The sequence below is a fragment of the Delphinus delphis genome, chromosome 15, assembly GCF_949987515.2.
Source record: "Delphinus delphis chromosome 15, mDelDel1.2, whole genome shotgun sequence".
Classification (NCBI taxonomy): domain Eukaryota; kingdom Metazoa; phylum Chordata; class Mammalia; order Artiodactyla; family Delphinidae; genus Delphinus; species Delphinus delphis.
Window position 1 is genome coordinate 56377905 of NC_082697.1, and position 27016 is coordinate 56404920.

Genomic DNA, 27016 nt, shown 5'->3' on the forward strand with positions numbered 1-27016 from the left:
TGAGTTTTAAAGAGGGAATTGTATTTAATATAACTTAAAATCAAATGACTATGTAAAGGCAGAAAGGGAATTCAAAGAGAAATCCAAAATTCAAAGAGGCCAATTTGGCTTCCAATAATGTACTAGAACTACTTGCGGATTTGTAATTGCATCATTTAAACTGTCTTACGTGGAATCAGATTCAGCATTGCACTGGAGAAAGAATCCTACGCTTTTTTGGTGTGGTCTGTCTGGATAAAAGCGTGGCATCACCATAATCTTCCATGGCAGATTTCGCACAAAACACGGAGGGCTAAGGACCGACTCACTCAGTCTGCTGAAGCGCTCGACAGTGAACTGAAAGGTTGCCTCGGAGCGCCAACTCGTGTCTGCAAGAAAACGCTTTGTCAATCACCAAGCCCGGCATTGTCAGACAACACTGAAAGCAGCACAAACCTGGGTTAACCATTCTATATTCAACTGCTAAAATCTAACCCTTTGGGGAAAGGATAGCATCATTTCCAATTTAGTAACAATCTAAAACTGTGAGATGACATATAGTTTGTGTAAATGAAATCCCAAACTCAGAGGGCTAGCAACACACACCTGCATTCCCCACCAGACGAGCTCAGTGTGATTAAGAATGTCTATTCTACTCTGTCTTAATTCCCAAGTAATCCGCAGTGAGTGGAGAGACTGGAGAAAAGGAGTAAAACTTCTCACGTCACATCTGTTCAAGGACAGGACTTGAGGAGGAAAAGAAAAGGGCTTGAGACTTGGGCTGAGTGTGGAGAAGAAACATGAATTTGCAGGCAAACAAGAACTTCCGAGGAGTGGGCGACAGCCATTCCTGGGAAGCGCAGCACTGTTTAGAGATAAGAAGATTCCTAAGAAGTTAGCTAAAAATAAATGTTAACTTCATTAGTTCACAATTTTGGTGAAATATCAGACTAGATTCTCTAAGGGGAATTATTTGAAAAAAAGAAGAAACTGGCATTCCTTTTGACGTGAACAAAATGAACTATTAAATTTACTCAGCAAGACCAAAGGCCAATTTAAGAAATCAAGATTTCCCCCAATAAAATGCAAAGCACTGATACAAATTCAACTAAAAGTCACACTTGGAATTCCAGCTTTTTCTGTTGCTGACTATTCCTTTCAAGTGACCCAGGCTGTGGATTAGTTTTGACAAACCCAGCAGTGTCCATGCTTCTCCAGCTCTCCCCGTGAGGGGAGCAGCTCTCCCAAGGCCACCCGCCAACCTGTTACCGGCCAGCACTTTTATAAAATATAATAAAACTGCCGCAGGAAGGCCAAATTGCTATACAAGTTTCTAAGCGCTTCCTCTCTCTGTGCCTATCTCGTGGCAGATTGGGGACAGTTCACAGGCCCAGGGGCCAAGGGCCACACTTGGTCTATAGAATAACAGGAAGGCCTTCTCTGGCTGAGAAGCAGGTGCTACTTTGACATCCCTGACCCCACGCACAAAGTGGGGTTCGCAGGTCTGTGCCCTCAGCCCGTCTCTACACTTCACTCAGGTCACTGCGGTGCAGACTTCTCCGCACACAGAACTGCCTCCACTGTGACTGAATTTGTTCTTAAGAAAACATGTCCATCAGTCCTCATGAGAGGGTAGTATTCTTTACCAAAGAAATAAAACCCAAAAGGATGTGTAACAGCGCTTTTATCTTCGTTTAAAGGCTCTCCGTCCCCATCTTTTTTTTTTTTTTTTTTTTTTTACTACCCGTAACCTGGCTCAGCTGTTAGCAGAGAGGCCCTCAAAGGAAGAGCAGCTGGATGGGTGCGTTTTGCATTCGAGCCTCCTCAAGGGGCAGGTATTACCCTCATCCCTTGCACAGATGAGAGTCCACGGAAAAGACAAGCAACTTGTTCCAGAGAATGAGGTCCAGAATGGCTGAGGAGAAGAGTGGGCCACTCCTCCACAGCCACACAAATCATATTTGAGCAGCATCTAAACCCCACAAGGTAGGCAAGGGCAGGTGTTACTTAATTCCCACTTTACAGATGAAGAAACCGAGGCCTGCTGAGGTTAAGTGGCTTATCTCATCCAAGGTGTTAAGAAGTGAGCACCGGGGGTCTCAGTACCCAAGATCTGGACACTGAGCACAGTGACCCTGCCTCTGGTTTGTAAACTGCCATCCTAGAGTTTAGGTGACCAAACGCAGAGCCCAATAAACCCGGCCTGCTGTACAGTGATGGCAGGACACACTCCTGGGACCTAAGGACATCATGTCGCAAGCCCCTCCCCCCCAACTCACCTACTTGACTGTCAGTTACCATTCAGGTCTTTGTAGGATTAGTTTTATACAGACAAAAAAATGATACACATTATAAATGCCTTTTGCTCTTCCTCCCGACCCTTTAGTCAAATTCCTCAATTTATCTTAAACATTAAATAGGACCACACGATGGGGAGCTCAGCACAGCACGCATCCAGAAGCGGGCTAGCCCTCCAAGGCCAAGGCTCTGGGTCTTGAGCCTGGCGCCACCCTGGCCCCCATGTGCAGTTCACACTTGCTGAATCACACACTAGATGTGAGATTCTGCCTCATGTTCAAGGCACAGGATTATCTTCCAAAGTATGCTAATGAGGAAGTTTAACATGAGATTTCATGTGAATAAAAATGTCACCACCCCACAGCTCCAAGCTCTTCATACTGTGTGGCGTTGGTGGTATAGAGGTGAGCATTGCTGCCTTGCAAACTCTTCATAACTAACTGAATAACTGAAAACCTGTATTAAATACCAGGTCAAGACAGGAGGGTCTACAAAAGAGAAGACGACGTGAAACCCATCTCTGGCAGATAGGGCCAGTCTTGTTACCCTCCCCTAAGGGAGCTACATGAAAAAATGGGAGGAAGGTACTCGGGATTCCATGTACTATTTGTGCAACTTCCTCTGTATCTATAATTGCTTCAAAACAAAACTTTTTTTTTTTTTTGGTAAAAGTAGTATACTTGGGATTATGAAGGATACCTTGTATCCTGCAGGATTAGTGTTTCATCCAAACAGAGACTCTAACCTGCCTGAACACCACAGAGCACTGACTCACCTACTCCAGCATCTTATCGCAAATGACAGGATGGCAAGCTCGTGCTACCTGCTGCCCTCAACACATCTTGTCAGAAATCTCGATAACCCACCACTTTAGGTCTTTTTAAAAAAATGGCAGGCCTGAGGTTTCCCCAAATGGCGCTCTTGCAGTAACTGTATCAAACATCGATTATTCATTCTAATACAAGTCTTTGCAAATCCTAGTTAATTCCCAGAAATAAGTTTTTTTTCACTGGTACCAACAATCTAGATCTACAACAATCACTCTCTACCTCTACTAAACATTCTTCCAACCTGTGTTGCTAGCCACTCAACTACTGTGTAAGAAACTCCCCCTACTAAGAAGGCCTCTCTGTAAAAATCAGATTCTAACTCAGTGTTTCCCATACTGTGTGCCCTCCAAAGATGTTAAAAGGAGATTCAGCAAAAACAGATTCTAACGTTCAGAGGCTTGGGGAATCATTAACAAAAAAAGTCTTTTGAAGAAAGATGTTAGGAGGCTGACAGCTTAGACGTACTTTAAGAAACATGCTTAAGCCAGCACTCCTCAAACTTCCTAGATTTTTCTGATCACTTTTCACAACGCACATATCCTGCCATTAAGTGTTTCAAAACACCTATCACTACTGGGAAAACGCTGCTGTAAACGAAGGCTTCTACTCCTAGAAACAGAACCATCTCCCTCCCACCCCCCTTGCCATAGATACGATCTTTCTCTCTCCTGACCCTGGGCCTTTAGAAAGGCCAGGAACAAAGCGTTACTGAAGATCACTTCTACTTTCTCCTGTAACATGCTTTTCCCGTCTGGTAATTCGCAGTAGGAGCATTTCTACTTTTAGGTTCTATAGCACCATTATTTACTACCAATAATTTAGTAAAATTTGCCTCAAAAGGGATTTTATGTACATTATGATCTCCTTATTGATTCTCAAATGAGGCAATCTGGGGCCCCCAGGAGACTTCTAGCCATGTTTAGAGACATTTTCGGTTGTCACGACTGCACAGGGGGTGGGGTGGGGTGGTGGTGGTGGTGACAGGTGACACTGCCATCCTACAAGGCACAGGACAGTCCCTTCCAACAAAGAAGTATCCACCAAAAAAGGCATCAGAGGCCAACAGAACCTGCCCTTTTATCCACATCTGTCTCCTCCCAAGCCCTCCCCGTAAAAACACCTGGGGAAAAACGAGAATGAAATTGCTCTGTGGAAACCAGACCGGGAGGGCTCTGATTGGATTGGACCGCTCACTGCTCCAGGAGAGACTACAATCGATTCCTGACTCACGCCTGGTACATCAGACCTGGTCATGCCTTCCCAACTGCACTCTCTGAACCTCTTTTGGCATCTCCAGGGTCTGAAATAAAACCAAGAGCCCAGCAACCAAGAGACCACACCCACACCGTTGCCCTCATCTGCGGTGGAAAGTGCACTCCACAGGTAACAAAGCAGCGGGTCAGACCACGCCTCTTTACCTTCCTCAGATATTGCCTCAGCCAGCTGCCAGGGGTAAACCGCACTGTGAGAGAACTCTCAACTACGGCTGCAGTTTCTCATGGAGGCTGAACTTTTGGCAGGAGGTCTGAACAGCAGTCCTTCTGGTGGTGCAGCCCGTGACTGATGGTTTCTTTCAACTGCCCCGTTACACCCCTGGGAAGGACACAACCCTCATGAGGATTGATGGACATGCTTTTGACAGAACATGGTTTCATATTACACTGCAAGATTCCAGGGGCTGCATAAAGTGATTACTGGCTGCTACCTTCTCATGATTTCGACCTGGCAAATGCACAGGTCACACAGTCTAATAAATTACAGCGAAGAAATAGCCTCAAAAGAAAGGCTTTCCTAGGCACAAAATGTCCATGCACGTACAAATGCATACACTTTCCACAGAGAAGATAAAGACCAAAAGTCAGTCTGGGGGACAAAGCCCAAAGCTCGATTCTGGTTTTGCACCTAACCGGAGTGGGGAGAGATTATTAGCTACAAACAACTGATATACTTGCTACAATAAGAATGCAATGGAAAGCCACGTTCCAGTGTCTAGAAGTATCGTGCTGCAGACGAGAAGGAAAGGACAGTAAGATATACTTGTGTTCTGAATACTAGGAGTGGCTGGAAAATTAATTGCAGGCCTGAGCAAATACCCATCTATTACAAACTCCTGTATTTCAACCTTCTATCCTAGGCTGGGGAAAATCAACTTACCTTGAAATCTGTAGGCAACCTTGAAATTTGAAACCAAAACAGGCTCCTAAATTTTCCTCAGATACAACCTCCTGAAAACTAGCTACTCTTAAGAAACTCAGAAGTACTCAAGGAAGAAATGTCTGTTTCCGACAGTTTTTTGCCCAATGCGCGTAAACAAAGCCCAGGTACTTACCGTCCTCCATGTCTTCCTCTGTGTTGTTGTGCCCATCACTCATGGCTACATTCCCGTTGATAACAGGGTTTTGAGTAATTCTTGGTGGGTCATCTGCATCTCCAGCTTTAAAGAAAACAAAGAAATTCCATGATTTTTACCTTCATGGCTTGAATTAGATTAAAAATATATATATATACTTGTACTCTGACAATTTCCAGTCACTATTAAGTTCCAATTGTGCCCAAATAATTGCACTTTAACCCAAAAAGTATTTACTAGTATGTTTACTAAATATAAACTTTTGTTTCTTTCAAAATGCTAAATGGGACTTGAAAACACATTACACCTCACAATAATCAGCTCCATTTGCGATGACCTTTATTTTGACATAGGTCCACGGTTTAAAGGAAGAATTTTAAAAAGGCTTTGGCAGGATTTAGGATTTAAATAGCCTCTACTGCCCATACTTCACATTTAAATCCTGTCCTTCCAGCATGTCAGAATAGCTCACTGCAACTAATACTGTTCTGTTTGCCTGTACAGTCGGCTTTCCTTGGTAAATCAGACACTCCAATAGAAATTAAGTGTCTCAACTACAAACAGGAGATGTGGTTTTTTAAATAGCTGCACAGTTGTGTCCTTGGACTCCAATACTCAGAGCCTTTACACCATTAGGATCAGCAGTCAATCTGATTCAGCACCATGGAGAGCACCCTCCCCTTTCCCCTCTAGACAAACTCCAAACTCCAATTGTCAGGTTACTTTTCTCAAATAATTCCTGAATATAAACCATCCGATTTTCCTTCTTAAGCATCTCAAAACACACGTTAGAAATCCTTGGAAGCTAAGAAACAGGTATTACTACTCAAATTTAGACCACTGCCACTCCTGATACTTTTGTTTTATTAAATATCAATATATACAGTTAATTAGCAATTGTGTTAAAAGCTGTCTATGAAAACATAAAATTTTAAACTGACCCCTCAACCATGACATCCTGACAGAAAAACTGGGGGAGGGAAGTAGGGAAAGGAGAAATTCCTTTTCCTGTTGCTTAACTAGCTTGAACTCTAAACTCTAAAACTTATATGCTTAAAAAGCAAAATGAAACATTGGGTGCTTTGACAGAATTTCCACATTTACCCTCCTAAATTAACCATTTCAGGGAATTCCCTGGCAATCCAGTGGTTAGGACTCTGCACTTCCACTGCCGAGGGCCCAAGTTCAATCCCTGGTCAGGGAACTAAGATATCCTGCAGGCCTCGCGGTGTGGCGCCAATAAATAAATAAATAAATAAATAAATATATGCGCATATATATTAACCACCTCAAACCATCACACAAAATATTTTATGAGGAAAAACCCTATGAAGGCCTTTGAAATAAACAGCACATTCCACCAATGGAATATTATGCAGCAGTTTTTTTTAAGGTTCTCAGTGTACCTATATGAAATGTTCTGAGTTATATTAAAGTTTTTAAAAATTAAGGTACCAAGCAATATATATCATCATATGCAACCCTTGCTATAAAAGAGAGAGACTGTGATGGAATAAGAGTGTGTACATTCTCATTTCCCTTTATACCAATAAGCAAACACTGGGAGAACACAAACTAGTAAGAGGTTCTGTAGAAGCAGCAGTAGAGTGATTCTTCACTGCAGACACACACACACATCACATGAATGCACTATAAATCTTAAAGTAATTTGCTTGACGTAGGCCTGGTACTTTTAATTTAGTTCCTCAGTTCAAATCCAGCCTGCGGCAAGAGCTTTAAAACATGGTCTATAATGCACGAATGCAAAAATGACAAAGGTTTCTCTGCAGGTGGCTCCTAAAAGGCAAGGCAAGTAGGGTTCTGCAGCTGAACCAGGTGCTCCTGAGCAATGTCCCATCTTTTACACACGATGGGTACACATTCCTGCTGGGCTGACCAATTTTCCACCCTTCACAGGCCTGGAGACGGTGGTCCAGGCTGGTGGCTGTGAAACTGCAAAAAGCTCCTGGTTGGCCCAGCATGTACATGAGGAACTTGTCGAGCAACAGGCCCTCCCAACCAACTGCCATGGGACCCTTGGAGAAAAGGTTGGCAACTCAAGTCTAGCTCCTAAGGGACTGAATATCCAGTTAAAAAAAGCTTCTCATAAAAATGAGTTAGTTCAACAAGAGGATTAAAATTTTAATTAAGACACGGTAAGTCCCCGGACCAGAATTAAATGATAAAAGCGCCTGATACCACAATCTGTATTAAGCTTCCAGAAATATCCTGAACGATAAGGCTGTCTTTATCATCAAGGAAGAAGTGCAAGATTGGCACGTACATATATTTATCACGCTATATAAAGTGATCCTGTTCCCGAATTTTATATCCTGCCTAGTTGGAATTTTCCCAATGTATTAACTCTCATTTGGCCAAATACGAACTACAACACTAATTTTTTTGACACACACAGTTGCAAATACCAATGACAATATGGTATGCCTCAAACACATAGACAAAAAGGTCTCTGATATACTTAAATGTCAAGGAGGGGAGGACAGCAATTATCATTCCGAAATATATACATGACACCCAGAAATACGAAAGGAGTTCATTTCCATTACTCACAATTGGTAAGCCTTTTGACAACAACCTTGTGATAAGTACCAGAGGCATATTTTAATATATATGTGGCACAAAATACCTTTTTTAAAGAGTGACTTCAGAAACACAAAAGGCTCCCTTGTTTAGTTACAAAGCCTATATTTCCTCCTCTTTTACTGAGGATGCCTGTGCTTACATCCAGCTTTTCTCCCCACAGACTTCTGTTTGTGATGTCACAACCCAGAGCTCCTGACCCCAAAGAACACTGGCCAATTGCTATGGAAATGATGTGGTGCTGATTTAGCACCTGAATCTCACTCCTGGATGAGAAAAATAGAAAATTCCAAATTGTTGGCCTTGACATTTTCTATCGCTTCACAAATATTTCTCAAACCTCTCCCCAAAAGGCTGGGTAGAGGGAACCAAACAACCCCATTAAACCCACCTCACGGTCTTCCAACTAAGAGTCTATATGCTGCCACCAGGAGGTACCTGGGCCACGAAGATCCAGCCATGCCCCAGAGTCACTCTCGACTCAGCCCCCCAGATTTCTCCTCAAAAGTCCCAACTAGTGGGCTTCCCTGGTGGCGCAGTGGTTGACAGTCCGCCTGCCGATGAGGGGGACACGGGTTCGTGCCCTGGTCCGGGAGGATCCCACATGCCGCGGAGCGGCTGGGCCCGTGAGCCATGGCCGCTGAGCCTGCACGTCCGGAGCCTGTGCTCCGCAATGGGAGAGGCCACAACAGTGAGAGGCCCGCGTACCGCAAATAAAAAAAAAAAAAAAAAGTCCCAACTAGTAATACAATCCAGTGAGCAAAACCATGGCTCAGTTAAAAGGGCAGAACACATGGATTACCAGAGGCCATGGGCCAACACTCGGTCCCTGAATTGGTCAAGCAGAGCCTAACCAGCACATTTTAAGCCCCAGTCTACCAGTTCACCCTGACTTCCAAGTCAAAACCCCCAGACTTCTGCTTGGTCCTCCTCCTCTCCTCTCTCCTGGCACTGAATCCATTTTAAAGAATATTACATAAAATAGGGGTTATCAAGGTAAATTAGAACACTGATATCTTTCTGCAAGTCCAAATATACTGCAGAAGGAGTGTTCAGAAATGGCATATTGGTTCTGAAAATCCATCAGTGGCGCAAGGCCCCCACTCTGAGCTCCTGAATCACCTTCTGGTACAAGCCCATGGTTCCCTGCCATGTCTGCATGGCTCAGCAGCAGAATCTTCTGGGTGGGGGGCGGGGAGGGTTCTCTTGGCTACATCAGAGTGACTGCACAGAATCTCCAGGAGCTCTCCCTCAGAATTCTTTTTTTTTTTTTTAAAAAGCTCCCCACAAAATTAGGGCCAGAAGCATATTCAAACAACCTCATCAATTTACACGACCACCTTCAAAACACAGAGTATCAGTGTGGGAGAAAGAAGTCTGGAGTTACTAGTTCCCTCAGGTGTTGATGTAAGTTGCTAGTGGGGGAAACCAGGTGAGGGGTCCATGGGAACACACTCTACTAACTTTACTGTACATCTAAAATTAACCCAAAATTTCAAGTTTATTTTTAAAAAGAGAACATAAGAAACCCTCAAGCCTAAGAGGCAAGGAATATAGCTATTAAACTTATACAGGAAAATTTTCGGCATGAAGCATCCATACAAGCATGTGTGAAATTCTCACATAATTAAAGGTAGAGAGCAAGGCAGCTTAGAGCTGAGATACGAAACAAAGTCTCCCACACAGACACTGGGCGGGTGCACAGAGCACAGCTCCTCAGGAGGGGCCGGCCTGGGAGAGAGGGCTGGCGTCTATGCTGGGGCAGGAGCAGCAGAGGAAACACTGGGCACGTGAGAAGGATCTAACGTCTGCTCCCAGGATTTCACAAATAAGTAACTCCCAAGTACTGGTCCCTATTGTGTGCTGGGCGCTGTATAAACATTCTCAGGCAGTGATCACAGCCTGGGATCAGGCAGATGGGGTGTTTACAGATGGACCCAGGGTCCCGGCTGGACTGAGAGGGATGTTGCCCTGGGCCTGTAAGCTGTGGAGCAGCTACTCTCTTTGCTTTTCCTCCATGAGACAGGAGTGGCCCTTCCCTAAGGAGGACTGCTCACCCTGAAATAAAGTATGTTAGAGCTCCTGAATGAAGCCAGAGGCACCGGTCAGGAAGAAATAATGAAGGAAGTCCTGAGCAAAGAGGCACAATGCTGTGAAAAGTTCTTTAGCCACAAATACTTTAAAAATGCCTACTCTCACCATTTTGCAAAATTATAGTGCAATATCACAACTGGGAGAGCGACAATATACTGATCCTCCTCCTATTCACTTGCATGCATTTCATGATGTGAGGTCTGTGTGTTCCCCACACTCAAGATACTGAGCAGCCCAGCACAAGGACCCTCAGAGGGTGCTTTTACGGCCACACCCACCTCCCTTCTGTGCCCGCCCCAAACCCCTGGCAATGGCCAATCTTCTCCATATCCACAATCTGCCATTTGAAGAATGGACACAGCATGTGTAAGTAAGCTTACGGAGCACCTTCTGACACAGCACAATTCCCTTGAGACTCATGTCAACAATGCATTCCTTTCTCCTGCTGAGAGGGTTCTGTGGCAAGGACATGCCACTATCTGCTCACTCAGACAGCGGCAACATCCGGGTTGCTTCCAGTTTGGAGGCATTACATATGAATAAAGTGGCTGTAAACATTTTTGTACCGGTCCTAAGCAAAGAGACAGGTATTTTTACTTCAGGATTTTACACAATGAATGAAATGCTCACAGAAGCAAGGCAAGGGGTGCAGTGATAAATAAAGGGAAATAGTGACCTCCCTGCCTCTGAGTCTAAGTAGAAGGAAGGCATTCCCAATGTTCATGTACATACACGTGCACAAGGTACAAGCACTTTTACTATTCACAATACGTGGATCCCAATTCAGGATCCATACAGATATGCGTACATGGATTTGATTTCGAATAGCACCATACCATTATGTCATGATCTACTCACCCATCCCCTACAGATGACTCTTCCCAGCCACCACCACCTCCTTTTTGGCCATCTGAGTGACACTACAAGCAAACAACTGTACAATGATTTTGTCCTGCAGCACGCTGTATAATTGTGTGGTCATCTGTCAGGGTCATCTCTCTCACACACTGAGCTCCCACAAGCAGTGCTCTTTCCCAGTGGCAAAGATCAACAACGCATCCAAAGCCACTACCAAGTGGCACTGCACAGCCTCCTGCACCAAGTTCTCACGCTGCTCAGGAGAACTCTTCTAGCGCCATCACTTATTTTCAAGAATTCAGATATAATCGATTTCCCAATGTGCTGATCCTCAAAAAACCTGGCTCTAAGCTCAAAGAAGCAAAGAGACATCTGATAACTTGAAGGTGAGAGACAGAAGATGTACCACTCGTACTAAGCCCAGCTGAGAAGCTGAGCTGATTAGAGGGGGGGTGGTCTGGTAAGGCTTCCACAAAAGCAAGGACCCACAGGTGTCAGCTATCACACTCCCCAAGAAACCAGAACCTCCAGGGCATTGGGAAACAACTTTGGACGCCCCCAGAAAACCTACAATTCTGTGGGAGAACTCGATGGCTCTGTGTCAACTCCAGTCCCCTTTGGGGGAATTCTCAGGCAAAGCCAGGCCTCGCACAGACTGGGGAACAGATCCAGATCCAGTCCTTGGGCAGAACCTGGAGGGAACCAAGGATACAAAGGTATGGAGCAAAATTGCAGGTCTGAGCTGTCTTTGCTCTCGCCCAGGTTTACCAGTCCTGGCAGCCGCTGGGTGGAAAGGAGTAGGTGCTGACCAGGCAGCAGGGCCCATTCACCAACAAGCTCACCCCGCCCCCCAGTCAGACAAGGACCACAGTGCCTGTGGGCCGTGAGGAAGTGCCCAAGTGCTTTCCGGCCCTCAATCCCTCTTGTGAAACCTCTTAGAAGTGGAAAACTGCAACTATGGTTCAAAAACATCATTTCTAATCCACTACTGCATTACAAGGATTTCATCCCCCACCCCCACCCCGGGCACACCGTATTTGCCTGCAATTACAGTAAGGAGGGCGACATTCTAACGACTGTTTCCTAACACTGGTCTTCTCCACACACGACTAACTTGGGAGGTAGAGGCTGAGGCTGGGTGCCCTCTTCTCACAGGAGTCAGTCCCCCTATTTGCCAAGTGTCTTGATGTGTCAAGAGCAGGCTGCGCCCTGGGCTTCAGGAGGGAACAGATAAGCAGCCCTCACACAAGAGGGCTAATGCGACAGAGGGGAAAACAGCCACAGGCCTTGGACATCCGGGCCAGGACCAGAGAGTGAAGGGAGCCGGCTGGGCAGAGATCCTGAAGAAGCACATTCCAGACAGTTCCAGAGTGACCAGGAGCAAGGCAATGGGCAAGGGAGGAGGTGGGAGATGAGGCCCAGGTTGAGGGTGGGCAGGGCCTTGAAAATCTCCGAATGCTCACGTCAAGCCTATGTCCCACCAAATGAAGAGGAAACCACCGGTGGCCCTGAAAGCACTGTGACACTCAATAACAGGTGGGTCAGGGCTTCCCTGGTGGCGCAGTGGTTGAGAGTCTGCCTGCCGATGCAGGGGACGCGGGTTCGTGCCCTGGTCCGGGAAGATCCCACATGCCGCGGAGCGGCTGGGCCCGTGAGCCATGGCCGCTGAGCCTGCGAGTCCAGCTCCACAACGGGAGAGGCCCGCGTACCGCAAAAACAAAACAAAACAAAACCAAACCAAAAAAAAACCAAAAAACAGGTGGGTCAGAACTGAGATGGTGCCGGTGCTTGGACCCTGGCTGCCAGCCCCAGGCAGCCATCTGATCAAGCCTGTCCTCATCATCACAGGCAGCAGAGCCCCATCAGAAGTGCCTCTGCTGCCCTGTGGAGGATGTGCGTGAGGTGTGGTTTTGGGCTATCTTGCCCCTGCCAAGTTGGCAGGGCTGCCTCCAGTGACTCTCTGAATTCCTTCGGTCATATTAACAATGAAACCGTCCGTGGCTTAATCAATACCACAACGGTGTTCTGGTTTTATTTTGATTTTTATATGAATTGGCTCCATGCCTGCCCCATGAAGGGAGCTGAAAGCCCACTTGCAGGTGGTGGTCCTGCCCTGGGGAGAGTCTGAGGATTCAAAGTAGACTCTGTATTGAAACCCGACAGTTAGCTCTATACTCTTAAATAATCCTGATTTAAATTAGTTATATGAAAATAAAGCCCCAAAGAAGGCCACGTATAAATCTGTGTTCCTTAAATAAAACTATTTGTTTGGGGTCTTCAGTTTGGCTTCATTATGTAAAAATCATCTGTTTTTAGAGGATCATGCTAACTGCCATCATGTCTGTCCCACAAACCATGACTGATGACTGAGTGAACACTGGCCGGGCATGGAGAGGGGTGTACACCCTGCACGACTGAGGAGCTTATAATTATGTCTGTGCTGCTTGCTTACACATCTGGTCTTATCTGCTATATTGGGTAGGGCAGTCCACTTGTGGAAAGGAAAAACAAGTCCCAGCAAGCCCAGCAGAGACGGAGCTGCACAGAAGCTACAGGATGAAGGCAGAAAGTATCAGCAACCCACAGGAGTCAAAGGATCAATATGCAGAACACACAGAGATCCTACCATCAAAAGAGACAACGCAACCACAACAAGGAGAAATTCTTAAGAAATACAAATGACAAATCTGCTCAACTTTCCTAATTAATACAATACCACTTTTCATCTACCAGATTAAGTCTCACATCACAAAATGGGTGGTGTCAAATGGCTAAAGTCTAAATTTATAGTCAAATTATTCTCCCCAAAGGCAGTATTTATTAAAACCAAAGTCAAATATTCTTTCACTCAAAATGCCATTTCTAGATATCCATTCCAAAGAAACTAGCATACATGCCCAAAGATATATACAAGCATATTTCTTATACTGAAGCACCATTTTTTACAGAGAAAAACTTAAAACATAAATGCCCATTAATTCTAAGGGCCATATATTGTATGGCGCCATTTATTCATATAAAGTGCCCAGAACAAGCACACCCACAAAGACAAAAGGCAGATCAGTGTTTGCCTAGAGCTGGGAGGGAGAGTGGAAGGGTGATGGCTAAGGAGTGCAGGGGTCTCTTTTTGGAGTGGTAAATTGACTGTAGTGATGGGTGAATATATTTATTAAAAGCCACTGAATTGTATGAGTGAATTGCAGGATATATAAAATCTCAATAAAGCTGTATTTTTTTTTGGGGGGGGAGACAAGAACTGGACAGAAATGGGCTATTCTGAGTGGGAACAAATAGTTCCACAAATCACAGCTGTCTGAGGGCCCGGCATAGTGAATGATGTGTACATTGAACAACTGAATCAGGTGTAAGTGTTCCATTTTCTGCAGTATTTCTCTAAAAGTATTAAACATTTTTGGTGTTTGAAAAACCCATTTATCTACAAAATTTATTTATGTACATAAATTCACTCTACATTCATGTAGTTTTAAAGAAAGTAAAACTATATTAAGGGACAATGTCCACCAAGAGAGAAATCAATTAGCAGGATGTCCTTACAGAATGAAGGAAGCTGTACATGTGGACGAGATGAAGAACAGGACAACACCCATCGTACGTTAAGTACACATGTTCACTGAGGGACGGAGTCTTTCTTGCCTTCTTGCTTCCATGTTGTTTTAATGTCTCAGCGAATATGTACTGCCTTTATAATGAAGGTAAAACCACCCACACACGCGAAGCAAAGCAAAGCAGATGCAGAAAGGCACAACCAAAGTACTGCCTAAGGCCTGACACCACCTCAAGCAGCCCATAAAGTCTGTACCAGTGGGGACTTCCCTGGCAGTCCAGTGGTTGAGACTTCGCCTTCCAATGCAGGGGGTACAAGTTCCATCCTTGGGGAGCTGGGATCCCACATGCCGAGACCAAAACAGAACAGAAGCAATATTTTAACAAATTCAATAAAAAATTTTTTAAAAAAAGGTTATATCAGAGAAAGAAAAGGGTACAGCAGCTGCCCATTTGGGGGCAGGAGGGAGTAGGAACAAAAGGATCCCAGAACAAAGGGATTACCTAGATTACTTGTGACCTTGAAGGTCCTTTTACACCGGGGCAAATGGCAGCATCCTCTCTTAAATGCCTGGATTTTCTTTAGAACTACTTAAAAAGACAAGGAAGTTCGGGGGCTGAGGATTGGGGTCAGAAGTAGAGGAGAGATTTTAAACATACTGTGACTGTGCTAACTAAAACTTTTGAAAACTAGTCAAGCACAGCCAATTTCAAATGAGTTCCTTTATTTGTATAAAGCCACAAACAGAACAGCCTAGGACAGAGGACTAAGCTGTTTCTGGTTGGTTTTTTTCCCCACGTTGGTGTCAGCAGACCACCACTCAGGCCTTACCCTCCTTTTGAGGGGACCCACCCGGACTGTCAAGGAACACCTACTTTCAAAACCTTCTAAAAAACCAGTGGCCAAAGAAAGTGTTGAAAAGTTCCTGGGAGGAAGACTAGTTTCCCAGGTAAAGTCGTGGGAGCAGAAGACATATGGTGTTCAGGGGCTGGTAGGCACAGCAACAGTGTCAGCTTTCCTGAAATTAATCGGTATATTTGAACACAATTCCAATCGCAATCCAGCAGAGTAAGTGAAACAATTCTGAAAAGAACACAGTTTGAGGAATTACACTACCTGATTTTGAGACTCACTATAAAGCTTCAGTAATCAAGATGGTGCTGTGTTACGCAGACACAGATCAATGGGACAGGAGAGTCCGCAAATAGACCCATGTAAACACTACTACTTGATTTGCGACAAAGGTGTAAGTAATTCAATGGAAAGGACAGCAGTCTTTTCAACAAACAATTGGACATCCATAGGCCAAAAAAAACACAAAAAACCCTCCAACCTCACACCTTATACAAATACTAACTGATAATAGACCGTAGATGAACATAGATTTAAACTTTAAAACTTTTAGAAGTAATCACGTGAGACATGGCCAAGAATTCTTAGACATAACACCAAAAGCAAGATCCATAGAAAAAAATTTTGATACACTGGACTTCTCGGGAAAGACACTGTTAAGAGAATAAACAGACATGCTACAGATTGGGAGAAAATATTTGCAAATCACCTATTGACAAAGGACTTATATCAAACATATAAAGAGCTCTCCAAACTTGACAGAAAAACAAAACAAAAAAACCCCAAATACTTGAACAGACACTTCATAGAGGGTATAGGGATGGCAAATAAATACATAAAAAGATGTGTGACTGTGAGCTATTAGATAGCTGCAAATTAAAACCACTATCCACCTACCAGGATGACTAAAGTGAAAAATGCTGACACTCGAGTGCTGGCGAGGATGAAGATCAATGGGGGAGTGGGAGAGGGCACGGGCACCTGGGAAGTAGGTGGCAGGTTCTTACGAAGCATACCTCACACAACAACTCTACACCATCCTCTAGAGAAATAAAAACTCATGTTCACACAAAAACCTGAACACGGGTATTTATAATGGCTTCATTTGTAACTGCCCAAAACTGGAGACAACCCAGGTGTCCCTCCGTGGAACAGAATGGAAGCAGCAATAAAAAGCAACTACTGATCAGGTTACATGCTGTATGATTCCATTTTCTCGACATCTGCAAAATGACAAACCTGTACGGGATGGGGAGCATGGCCATGGTGGAGACACAACCAGCACAGCGTGAGGGGAGGTTCTGGGTCCTGACTGGGGCAGTGGTTACGCAGACCTACACCTGTGCTGAAACTCAGAGCCATTCACCCCAAAGGCAGAAGAAAAACAACAAAAGAAAAACAAAGGAAAAAAACACCTGGAGGGCAGGGAGAATAAGAAAGGATTTACTGACTCTTTAAATAAGCACTGCCCCGGGATATGGGTTCAGATCTTTAACCATTCGGGAAAAGAGAACTGAGAGAGCATAAAAGATATACAGGTCTGAGTCTTTTTGCCTCAGGACCTTTGTTCGGGTGGTCTTGTACACAAATGTGTGCATCACAGCTCCTGTTCTTTGAGGAGAGAGGGAGTCAAAAACGTCAAAAAGCCAGGAAAATGGGAGGTCAGACACACCCTTTGCTCCAGTAAACTCACATACATAAATAAGGTGTGCTACTTCATAAGCTACGTTTAAATTCAGACCGATTGAGCTTCCCTGGTGGCGAAGTGGTTGAGCATCCGCCTGCCGATGCAGGGGACGCGGGTTCGTGCCCCGGTCAGGGAAGATCCCACATGCCATTGGAGCAGCTGGGCCCGTGAGCCATGGCCGCTGAGCCCGCGTGTCCGGAGCCTGTGCTCCGCAGCGGGAGAGGCCCGCGTACCGCAAAAAAAAAAAAAAAAATCAGACCGATTCCCAAAGAGTTCCAACTGTTCCACGCAAGCTACTGGAAAACGGAGAAAATGGGGGGAAAGACAAACAATAAACAAGTGGAAGGCTGACCATGATGGAGGAATAGAAAGCAAAATAATCAAAATCACAATTACCTCTGGTTTAAGCACGCTCTCCTTGAATTCTCACAAAATATCTGTTACTCATCTTAACAGGACCATCTTACATACACCTTTAAGTGTGAGGGGGACCAGAGGACGATTTCCCATTGCAGGGGACCACCCAGCACTGCCTGCTGCCCGTCCCCTGCTGCCCGTCCCCATGGCGTCAGCTGCTGCGGACAACTAGGCTGCCACTAGCTAATTATCATCCAACCATCTTCGTCCTCTGCCAGATAGTAGTAAGACTCTTAAATACAGGACAAAAGTCACTGCTCTCTTTGTGCCAGCGAGCTTTCTGCAGTTATAACTACAACCCTATACCGAGTTAGGTAGGCTGTTACACACATGAATGTGGTATTTTAAGGACTTTTTAATGTAACTGTATAATGAAATATGCCAACATTTAAAAGATCTGTATAACTCTGTGAATCAGTATTTTCCAAATGACCAATGAATGGTATTAGAAATGCTCCATTCAAAGTACAAGACAACCCAATAAATTTTAATGTAACAGAGCACGGTAAGTTAATCATAGGGTTTCAAACTGCATGCTGTAATCAACCTTAAGAAGCTACCAAATTTTGATGTAGTATGAAAGAATTGCCACAGTTGCCTGAAAAGGCTATACCTCTGTAAGACTGGGTTTGCTTTATATTTCCAGTAAAATTTACATTGCAACTGACAGCACCAGATATGAGAATCCAGCTGTCTTCTATCAAGCCAGATAATAAAGAAATCTGCAAAATGTATGAACAATGCCATTCCTCATTAAATTTTTGTTTTAGAAAATATTTCCTATAAAAAGCATGTTAAATGTGGGAATCCCCTGGCGGTCCAGTGGTTAGGACTCAGTGTTTTCACTGCTGGGGACACGGGTTCAATCTCTGGTTGGGAAACTAAGATCCTGCAAGCTGCACAGCGTGGCCCAAAAAAACCCCAAAACAAGCAGTATGTTAAATGTGTTACTATGTACTGGTTTATTATTTTTAAATGAATAACTAAGACTGTTTTAATTTCTAATTTGGCAAATAATGATAGCTATAACCCACCTACCCAGAAGCTCTTTGGGGTTCTCACCAATTTTAAAACTGTCCCAGGATCCTGACAACAAGAAGTGTAATAGGGACTTCCCTGGTGGTGCAGTGGTTAAGAATCCTCCTGCCAATGCAGGGGACATGGGCTCGATCCCTGGTCCGGGAAGATCCCACATGCCGTGGGGCAACTAAGCCCACGTGCCATAACTACTGAGCCCACGTGCCTCAAGGAAAGATCCTGTGTGCCGCAACTAAGACCTGATGCAGTCAAAAATAAAATTTTTCTAGAAAAAATAAATAATAAATACAAATAAAATTCATGGTGACTACTAACATTTTCCCACAAAGACTTATAGAAGGGCAGGTGCAAATCTAACCCTTTATAATGGTTACCAAAGTAGGTAAAATTAAGGTTATTTGGCATTGAACATGGTGGCATGTTCCAGTCCTACTGAAACTAAAATATAAAAATGCAATGCGTTCAATTATCTGGTAGAAACTGCTGTTCAAGGTGTAGAGAATAGAATGCTCCCTGGCCTCAAAGTCTAAAGGGGAGAAGAGCAAAGAAACACAGTTCATTACAATCCATGCACTTGGGCAGGAATCAGAGAGGGGCCTCTATTTTCATCTACCCAAAGGCCTTACCTCTGCCATTTTCACCTCAAATCCCCCAGAACTCAAATCCTAACCACCCGCTCCGGCCACTGCCAGTACTACTCAGGAGGCTTCCTGCTCCCCTGCCCCCAGACATAATTGCTCTCCCCCACTTCCAGAGCCCTCTCTCTGCACCTCTCGCAGCATTCATCGCTTTCTATCCTGCATTAATTACATGTTCACGTGACCCATCTATATCCTGCTGACTCTCCCTCTGCAAAGACACCTATCACCTCTTCATCTCTGTAAACCACCCCCCAGCCCAGGGCCTGAAGCAGCGATCTGAGGCGAAGGGCCAAGTATGCGCTGTGCTGAGCCAGTTTGGGGAACCGTCTTCCCAGGTTTTTACAGAAGAAAATGCCTGGTTTTCTGTTATTCTGAACAATCCTCTCCAAGGCAGTCTTCTAGAAAGGCAAAGCTAAACCCAGTTCACAGGCTGGGTCTGGAGCAGCAACTGGCCGCTAGAACTTTCTGTGATGATGGAGGTGGTCTACAGCTGCGCTGCCCAATACGGAAGCCACGAGCCACAGGTGGCTATGGAGCCCCTGAAATAGCGCTAGTGAGACGTAGGACCTGAGGGTTTACTTAATTTTACTTAAATCACTTCAAGCCCCCAGAGACATGGTTTCTTGGTCCGTGGAGTAGGGGGTAGAATAGTCGCTTTCTGCTCTAAAACAAAATTATGTGACCAAGAGCTCTCTGATAACATACCCAAAATGAAACCAGTATTTTAAGAACAAAAGGCCTTAAAAAGTATAGGATTTTTAACTTCATCAAAATAGAAATCCAAATAATAGCCTCTGATTCCCAAGGAAATACTGGCTATAACAGAAAACTTGCAGATTTGTAGTACTAATTTTCCCTCTTCCCCGTAGCCCTCAAGGTAATTAATGACCAACTTGAGAATAATTCTGAAGACTTTTGACAGCTCCCAGGGACCATGCCTGTAACATCACAATCCCCACGACCTGGGCATCCTGCAGGAGCCCACAACCATCACAGCCACCACCAGGACCGCCTGTCCTTACCGTGTGCAAATCTGTGTGGCTGGCCGCCGCACATCTTGAAGCTGAACTAGTCACCTCTACGGATCATTTGCATTCTGGGTCGTCCCCCCTACTAGGATGCCCAAGAGTTACCTCATTTATTTGCATCTTCTCTAGACTCCCCAAATGCACTGGCTTGAAGGTCTCAATTTCGCCAACCCAGCGATGAATGCATTAGCAGTTTGTTAAAGTTGTATGTATGAATCTATCTCATGTTTTAAAACTCACTGTCAGGGAAAGAGGCCCAGAAGGAAGATATTCTGTGTGTGCCACAGAAACACCACCACGCAACTAGCTGGAAGTCAGTGAAGCGAGGAGACTGGCTGGCCTCTTAGGACCTCATTTCTTTCAACCCCTGCCCAGCTGAGCAATCCCGGGCTCTGGCACCTCCGACCCTGTTTTCCTTCCACCTTGTGGAAGCTGCTGTCTTAAGAAAGAAACAGATGATTCAGGCGACAGGGAGGAGAGGAATGCAGCTGGTCAGGACTTCAAGACACAGCAGGGGTACAGTCAGGTTGGTGCCATCTGTGTGGCTTGGAGGAGCCTCAGTTTGCTCATGTGCAGATGCAGGGTCATGAGGGTGAGGTGACAGGAGGACCTGAGTGGACAAGGTGCCTTGAGGTCTGACCCTGTAGCTCCACAGAACTTGGCCCTCTGAAATGCAGTATGCTTTCGCCCTGAGCCCTGGCAGACAAGGCTCAAGCCTTCTCAAGTTTAAATCTCTCCATATGCCCAGAGCCCTGAATGGTTTGCTTTAGGGATGATTCATTTCAGCTTAGGATCACATTACTGAATACCTGATTCTCAAAGAAGGGAGGCATCTACCTTTAAAAACACATCTATTTTGCTTCTGCCACCATATTCCACTTGCTGAAGTATAAGGTGGCCCCGGCTGATTTCGGCAGTGAGCTACTTTCTATATTCAAAGCATGTGGTGAGCCACACAAAAATCTTCAGACTGAGGAGCCCAACTGCAGCTTTGCCACTTGGGGTGGTGAGATAAGAAACGCGGGAGAAGGCAGCAGTTTAAATTAAAAAGCAGTAACAGGGCTTCCCTGGTGGCGCAGTGGTTGAGAGTCCGCCTGCCGATGCAGGGGACGCGGGTTCGTGCCCCGGTCCGGGAGGATCCCACATGCCGCGGAGCGGCTGGGCCCATGAGCCATGGCCGCTGAGCCTGCACGTCCGGAGCGTGTGCTCCGCAACGGGAGAGGCCACAGCAGTGAGGCCCGCGTACCGGGAAAAAAAAAAAAAAAAGCAGTAACAACGTCTTCATGACAAATAGCGTCCACTGACTATGATGAGACGCAAATTTCTGTGAAGCCACATGGCTTGGGTTCAAATCCCACCACTGCCAACAACCCTGGGTAGGTTATTTAACTTGCTCAGCGCCTTGTTTCACTCAGCTATAAAATGGGGATGATGCTGCATCTACTTCAGAGTTGTGGTAAGGAGCCAATGAGTTGATACAGACACAGCCCTCACGTCCAGGGGCCTGGCCCAGGGAGGGGTAGCTGCCAAGCTCTCCCAGCCTCTATGCAGCTCTCTAAGGTTCAAGGCCAGTTTACTGGACACCCACCTACTGCTTCTTACCCACCTTCTTGGATCATTATTAGTTTTGTTAGCTGCTGAACAAATCACCACAAACTTACTGGCTTAAACACCACACACTTATTCTTTTATAGTTTTGGAGGTCACAAGTCCAAAATGGGCCTCACTGGTCGAAAATCAGTGTGTCAGCAGGGCTGGCTCCTTCTGGAGGTTCGAGGGGAGAATCTGCTTCCTGGCCTTTTCCAGCTTCATCTTCAATGCCAGCAATGGCCTTCTCACATCACGCCACTCCAACCTCCCTCTTTCACGGGTTAAGGACCCTGTGATTACACTGGGTCCACCTGAGTAACACTGCATAATCTCCCCGTCTAGGGATCCTGAACTTAATCGCACCTGCCAAGTTCCCTGCCAGGTAAGTAACATAGTCACGGCTTCCAAGGGATTAGGACAGACATCTCTGTGGACCATTGCTCTGGGGACCACAGATCCTCTCCCTCTAGATCCCAAGCCCATGATGCTGTTCTGCACCTCCTGCCTCTGAGCACACCACCCCTCCCTCTTTTCAAACTTAGCTGTGTCCCCTCCTCTGTGAAGCCTCCGATGACCCACTCGCTTCCCCACCGTAGGTCAGAACCCATCCCCCCCATCACAGCCCTCCCTGGCACATGTTTACCAAGAGCCTTCACTCACGTGCTGGGGGCAGCCAGCCCTGTACCTGCCTGTTGGGAGGGTTTGCATAAATGTCTATCTCGTGGGCAGAAGCCCTGCACCAGGCTCTGCGAGTGCACAGCAAGTACAGCTCTGCTGCCACAAGGGTACAGTGGAGTCAGAAGCAAGCCATGAGGCCTGGTGCTCAGGAACATCCAGATGAGAAAGCAGGGGGCAGGGGTGGCAAAGCCCAAGGTGCCTGCACACAGCCTGCAAGCAGGTGCCCTCTTCGGACCTGACCGAAACAGAGCAAGCGGGGAGACTTTGCAGCAACCTGACTTCCTGCAACACCCTAGCCTGGGCCAGTGGGTGCGCTGTCAAACTGGAGTGTGGTGTCACGTGTCCCGGGACCCCATTACAGTTTGTAAGAGTTTAGGGTTAGCTGGTTAACTGCAACCCAAGTCAATAGGACCCAGAACCCATTTCTTTCAACGAAACATAATTTAGATGTTAGTTTATAGGATAGAGTTGGAGCTGTTTATGGATACATTTTGGAAAACTGCTGGAAGATGGCTCCCAATCTCAGGGGTATACCTCCGCAGCACTGGACTCACTTGCATATTAGTAAAACGAACATCGAAATGACTTGGATCAACATTCTCTATGAGGAGCAGGGATGCCATCCATCCAAGCAGGAAGCGAGATTATTTGTTTCTTTAAAAAGTAGTGTGCAAATAAGGTTTAATACGGGGAATTGATATTTCACACAAAACTGTTCAGTTACCATGGTGGAATGACAAAGTTACAAGTGCAATAGCACGTTCCCTTGTATTAATGGCCTATACACGCTTGCAATGAACACGTACAGTTTCTGCAAATCCTCCCTGCGTGTTTGTTCTAAGCAATAACTGTTGAAATGTGACTTTAATAACAACCTGGGGCTTGCATTGTGTATGTGTATTTTATTTCATTTCTTAAACAATTTGTTTACACTGCATGTCTACAAAATACAGAAAGAAATTGTCCACAACAGACTGGAAATTAAAAAAAAAAAAAAAAAAACTGGTTCTTCACCACAAATAACCGAAGAAAGCCTGCTCTGTAGCGTTTGCCCAGGAACTATTTATTCACTCATTTTAATTTAGCTTTTCCAGGACACACTGTATCTTTCCAACATCCAATGTGACACTAATGGTACCAGAAACACCCTCTAGCTAAGGATCCAACCAGACTGTTTCGGTGAACTCTGGCCACTAACACTGTCTGCCCTGTCGGACATGTGCTGTACCTGCTTGTCCAATGTGGTGGCCACTGGCCACGGGTGGCAACTGAATACTTGAAACGTGGCTAGTCAGTTAAGGAATGTGATTGCCACCATGTGGCTGGTGGCTACCTTACTGCACACTGCAGGGTAAACCCTTAAGCATCCTCCTACCCCACATGTCTTCTCCTCTGCCCCCATAAGAATACGAGCTGGCATTCTCAAGCAATCCAGGTCTCAGTAGGAAAAGAGACTCAGTTTGTCCTCATGGGTAGCAGCAGGAGACCTGGAGTGCTTTAGAGAATGAAGGAGTCCTCTGGCTAGCACAGGCAGGATATCACACAGATCAGAAGCCGCCGCTTGGCCACCACTGGGAGCTGGGTTAGGGTTCGAGCTCAGCAACCTCACTCCACCAGCTACTTCTTTGGACTTTCTGCAGGTCAGGCATTCCAGCCCCTATCTGTTCTCCCTCTTGTCCTTAACAAGCTAAAGACAGAAGAGGAAAAGGCTGAGACTCTTGGGGGAGTATTCTTCCGTGCCCATCTATGATGGTTATAAAACAGCAATAGGGATTGAGGAATGTTTTTAACCAATTCACACACACTTTGTTTGACTGAATAATTTCTCCTCCTAGCTGACATAAACTACCAACTCTAAGAATCAAGCACTTCAAGATTACCTACCCATCAACTACACTTCAATTAAAAAAAAATTACCTGCCCCACATTATTTACAAGGAGGAGCTGGACTCTCTAACCATGCAAACAGGCTAAGGAGCATTACATGTCCTTACTTGAAAACAGCAATTGCACAGGGTCAATTAAGGGCCTTGAAATGTAATTTATTCCCCAAAGTCATATTGACAAAATGCACTTGCAACTCCAGGTGAGTAAGGTTAGTTTTCTCAGCCTATACCCTAGAGAAAAGCCCCCTCAACTCTTTCTGAAAGTACCATGGGGGGGGGGGCAGGAGGGAGCCAAGAAGTCAGATCACTACCCAGACACTGGTGGCCACACCCTGGGTGTGATCACACTCTGCATTACAGGTCACCCCAACAATCTCATACAGCCCCTTTCCAAAGCAGAGGCCAGCTCAACAACTTATTGCAAAAGCTAGACCTTCCTCTGGTCAATATTCTGGGGGCTGGTACCTCATACAGGACAGTGCCCTCCCAGTATCAGGATGTCAGGGAAACCAATTAGTCACTAGCATGGAATCAGAACCCAGGGAGGGCCTGGGTTTCGAATATTCTATGCCAGGCAGGAAAATCACGTGGAACTGTTGTGGTCACAGAAGGGAACCTCCTGCTCTTTATCCTGCAGATTCTCAAATGACCTAAAAAGAAGGGAGGACCACCACCTTGAGACTCTGATACAGAACTCACATTTGTTAAGATAAACCCCAGGTCGAGCAGATGACTTGGGCTCCTTGGAAGGACACCTGGGCATCTCTGAGAATATTAACAGCTGTGCCCACACAACAGTGGTCCCAGCCGAGCTGGTGACAACACAGCACGTGCGCAGCCCAGCGAGGGCCCAGCCGCACAGTCAATGAGCCCTCCAGTCTCGTCACCCCCTGGAGCGCTCTGCTCTGCCCAACAGCAAAGACAGTGACACTACTCCCTAAGGCGTGCCCCACCGAGGCGCCTCCGCCTCCCTACTCCCTGGTTCTTGCTAGCTCACACTAGTGTCATCATTAAGTTCTGGAAGCATTCACTCTAGTCCGGGTCAGTGTATTTCCCTACACAACCAACTTTCTAACTACCTCCATGTCCAACTTCCAAGTTTAAATCACCAATGCTCAGAAGTAGGCCTGCTTCTCTTCAAGAGAATTTCAACACATCTGACTTCTCATTGGCCGAGCCATGTGTTAAGTTACTACCAAAATGGCATAACTTGACTTTCTTGCCTACGCAAGACACTTAAAAATCCTGCTTCCTCCAACTTGCCTAAGTCCAAATTAGTTCAGAACAAGAAGTTTCTGAAGCAGGTGACATTTGAACGTTTAACCGTCACAGTACATGTCAAGAAATACCTTGTTACAACTTGGTCCCCAGAGTAAAATTCCTTTGCCTTGGAAATCAAGCAGAAGTACCCAGGCTACATACTACCCATGCAAAAAACCAGAAACAGTAACAAATTTTAAAATACTCAATAGAAAACGTCAATAAGGTCCATCAATACCCTTGTCTGGAAAAGGAGCTTTTCCTTGCAAAAGGATCAAAAATGCCACTTCAAGCAACTTACGTTAAAGGCAATAAAACTGAATTAGCAGCTATCAAAGCAATATTGGTTTATGGCTTTGGCATTCTCTTTCACACACCACCCTGCCAGCCAGCCATCTCCTGTACTACTGTTTTGCCTTAAAATTGCTGTTTCCTGAATGAGTGTCTCCCACAAACACATTTAACAAAAAAGGAACATAAGATGGGTATCTTCAGATGGACAAACAGTCCAGCGGTGAGGAAGATGAGTACAGAAGAGCAACCCCACAAGTAGCTCATGGGGCAAGACATGGCTCTTATGCAAGGCAAGTGGCTGAGACCACCAGAAAAGTTTAGGGAAAAGGTGGCATCTGAATCACTTTCCTGGGATCTCTTGTCCTGTCTGCATTCAAGGAGAAGGAGACACTACCTGTGCAAGTACAGGGCCCAAAAGCCAGAGTTGCACGTCATGCAGTGCAAGTGTGTGTGCACTCAGAGCCTGAAGCACAAAGCAGGCTGACCGAGGATCCTGATAGCAGAGGCCGGGCTGTGCGACTACCCATCTACCTGCATGAGGAAGGCAGCACACCTGAGTCCTTCTAATAAGCAGGGCAGTGAAAAGACAGCTGTGTGCGGTCCAGGAAGAGTGGAAGCAGAGACCAGTAAGAAGGCTACTGCAAAGTTCCAGCATGAGGCAACAGGGGCCGCCTGGTTTAGGGTGGTGGATGGAAAACCGAAAGGGCTTTTGGTAACAGGATGTGGGATTTAGAGACAAGAATTCAGGGCCGACTCCCAAAGTCTGGAGGTTCGTGTAACCTGGCTTCCCTGCTACAACCTGATTGGCAACCTCATCAAATTCATTACTAGATGCTCTAACACTAGTGCAAGAGCAAGAATACTCTCATCACGAAGGCCACTGAGCTAACCAGGCTTCGGCAGCAGTGTAACAACGCACCAAATCCACTATCCACACCTCTATCATCCACTACATTTTTCTTAAAATATTATAGCATTAACCTTATATAGCTATTTAGGCACATCAAGCCTAAGATTTCATAAACAATGCTGCTTAGATTGAGGCTGGTCAGTTTTCTTCCCAATCCAAG

At 45.6% G+C, this 27016-nt stretch overlaps 1 protein-coding gene across 2 annotated transcripts in view; it reads right to left on the minus strand.

Moving 5' to 3' along the window:
• Positions 1–27016, minus strand: part of USP7 (ubiquitin specific peptidase 7) — a 57221-nt gene that overhangs the window by 25799 nt on the left and 4406 nt on the right. The window contains exons 1-3 of one of the 2 annotated variants that reach the window (XM_060031728.1): positions 5437–5544; positions 4526–4700; positions 170–368 (exon numbers count right to left, since the gene is read on the minus strand). In XM_060031728.1, coding sequence (XP_059887711.1) covers positions 170–255 — 86 coding nt within the window. In that variant the 5' untranslated portion in view covers positions 256–368; positions 4526–4700; positions 5437–5544. Of the gene's footprint in view, positions 1–169; positions 369–4525; positions 4701–5436; positions 5545–27016 lie in introns of those variants that run through there. The other variant, XM_060031727.1, reaches the window with a different exon arrangement.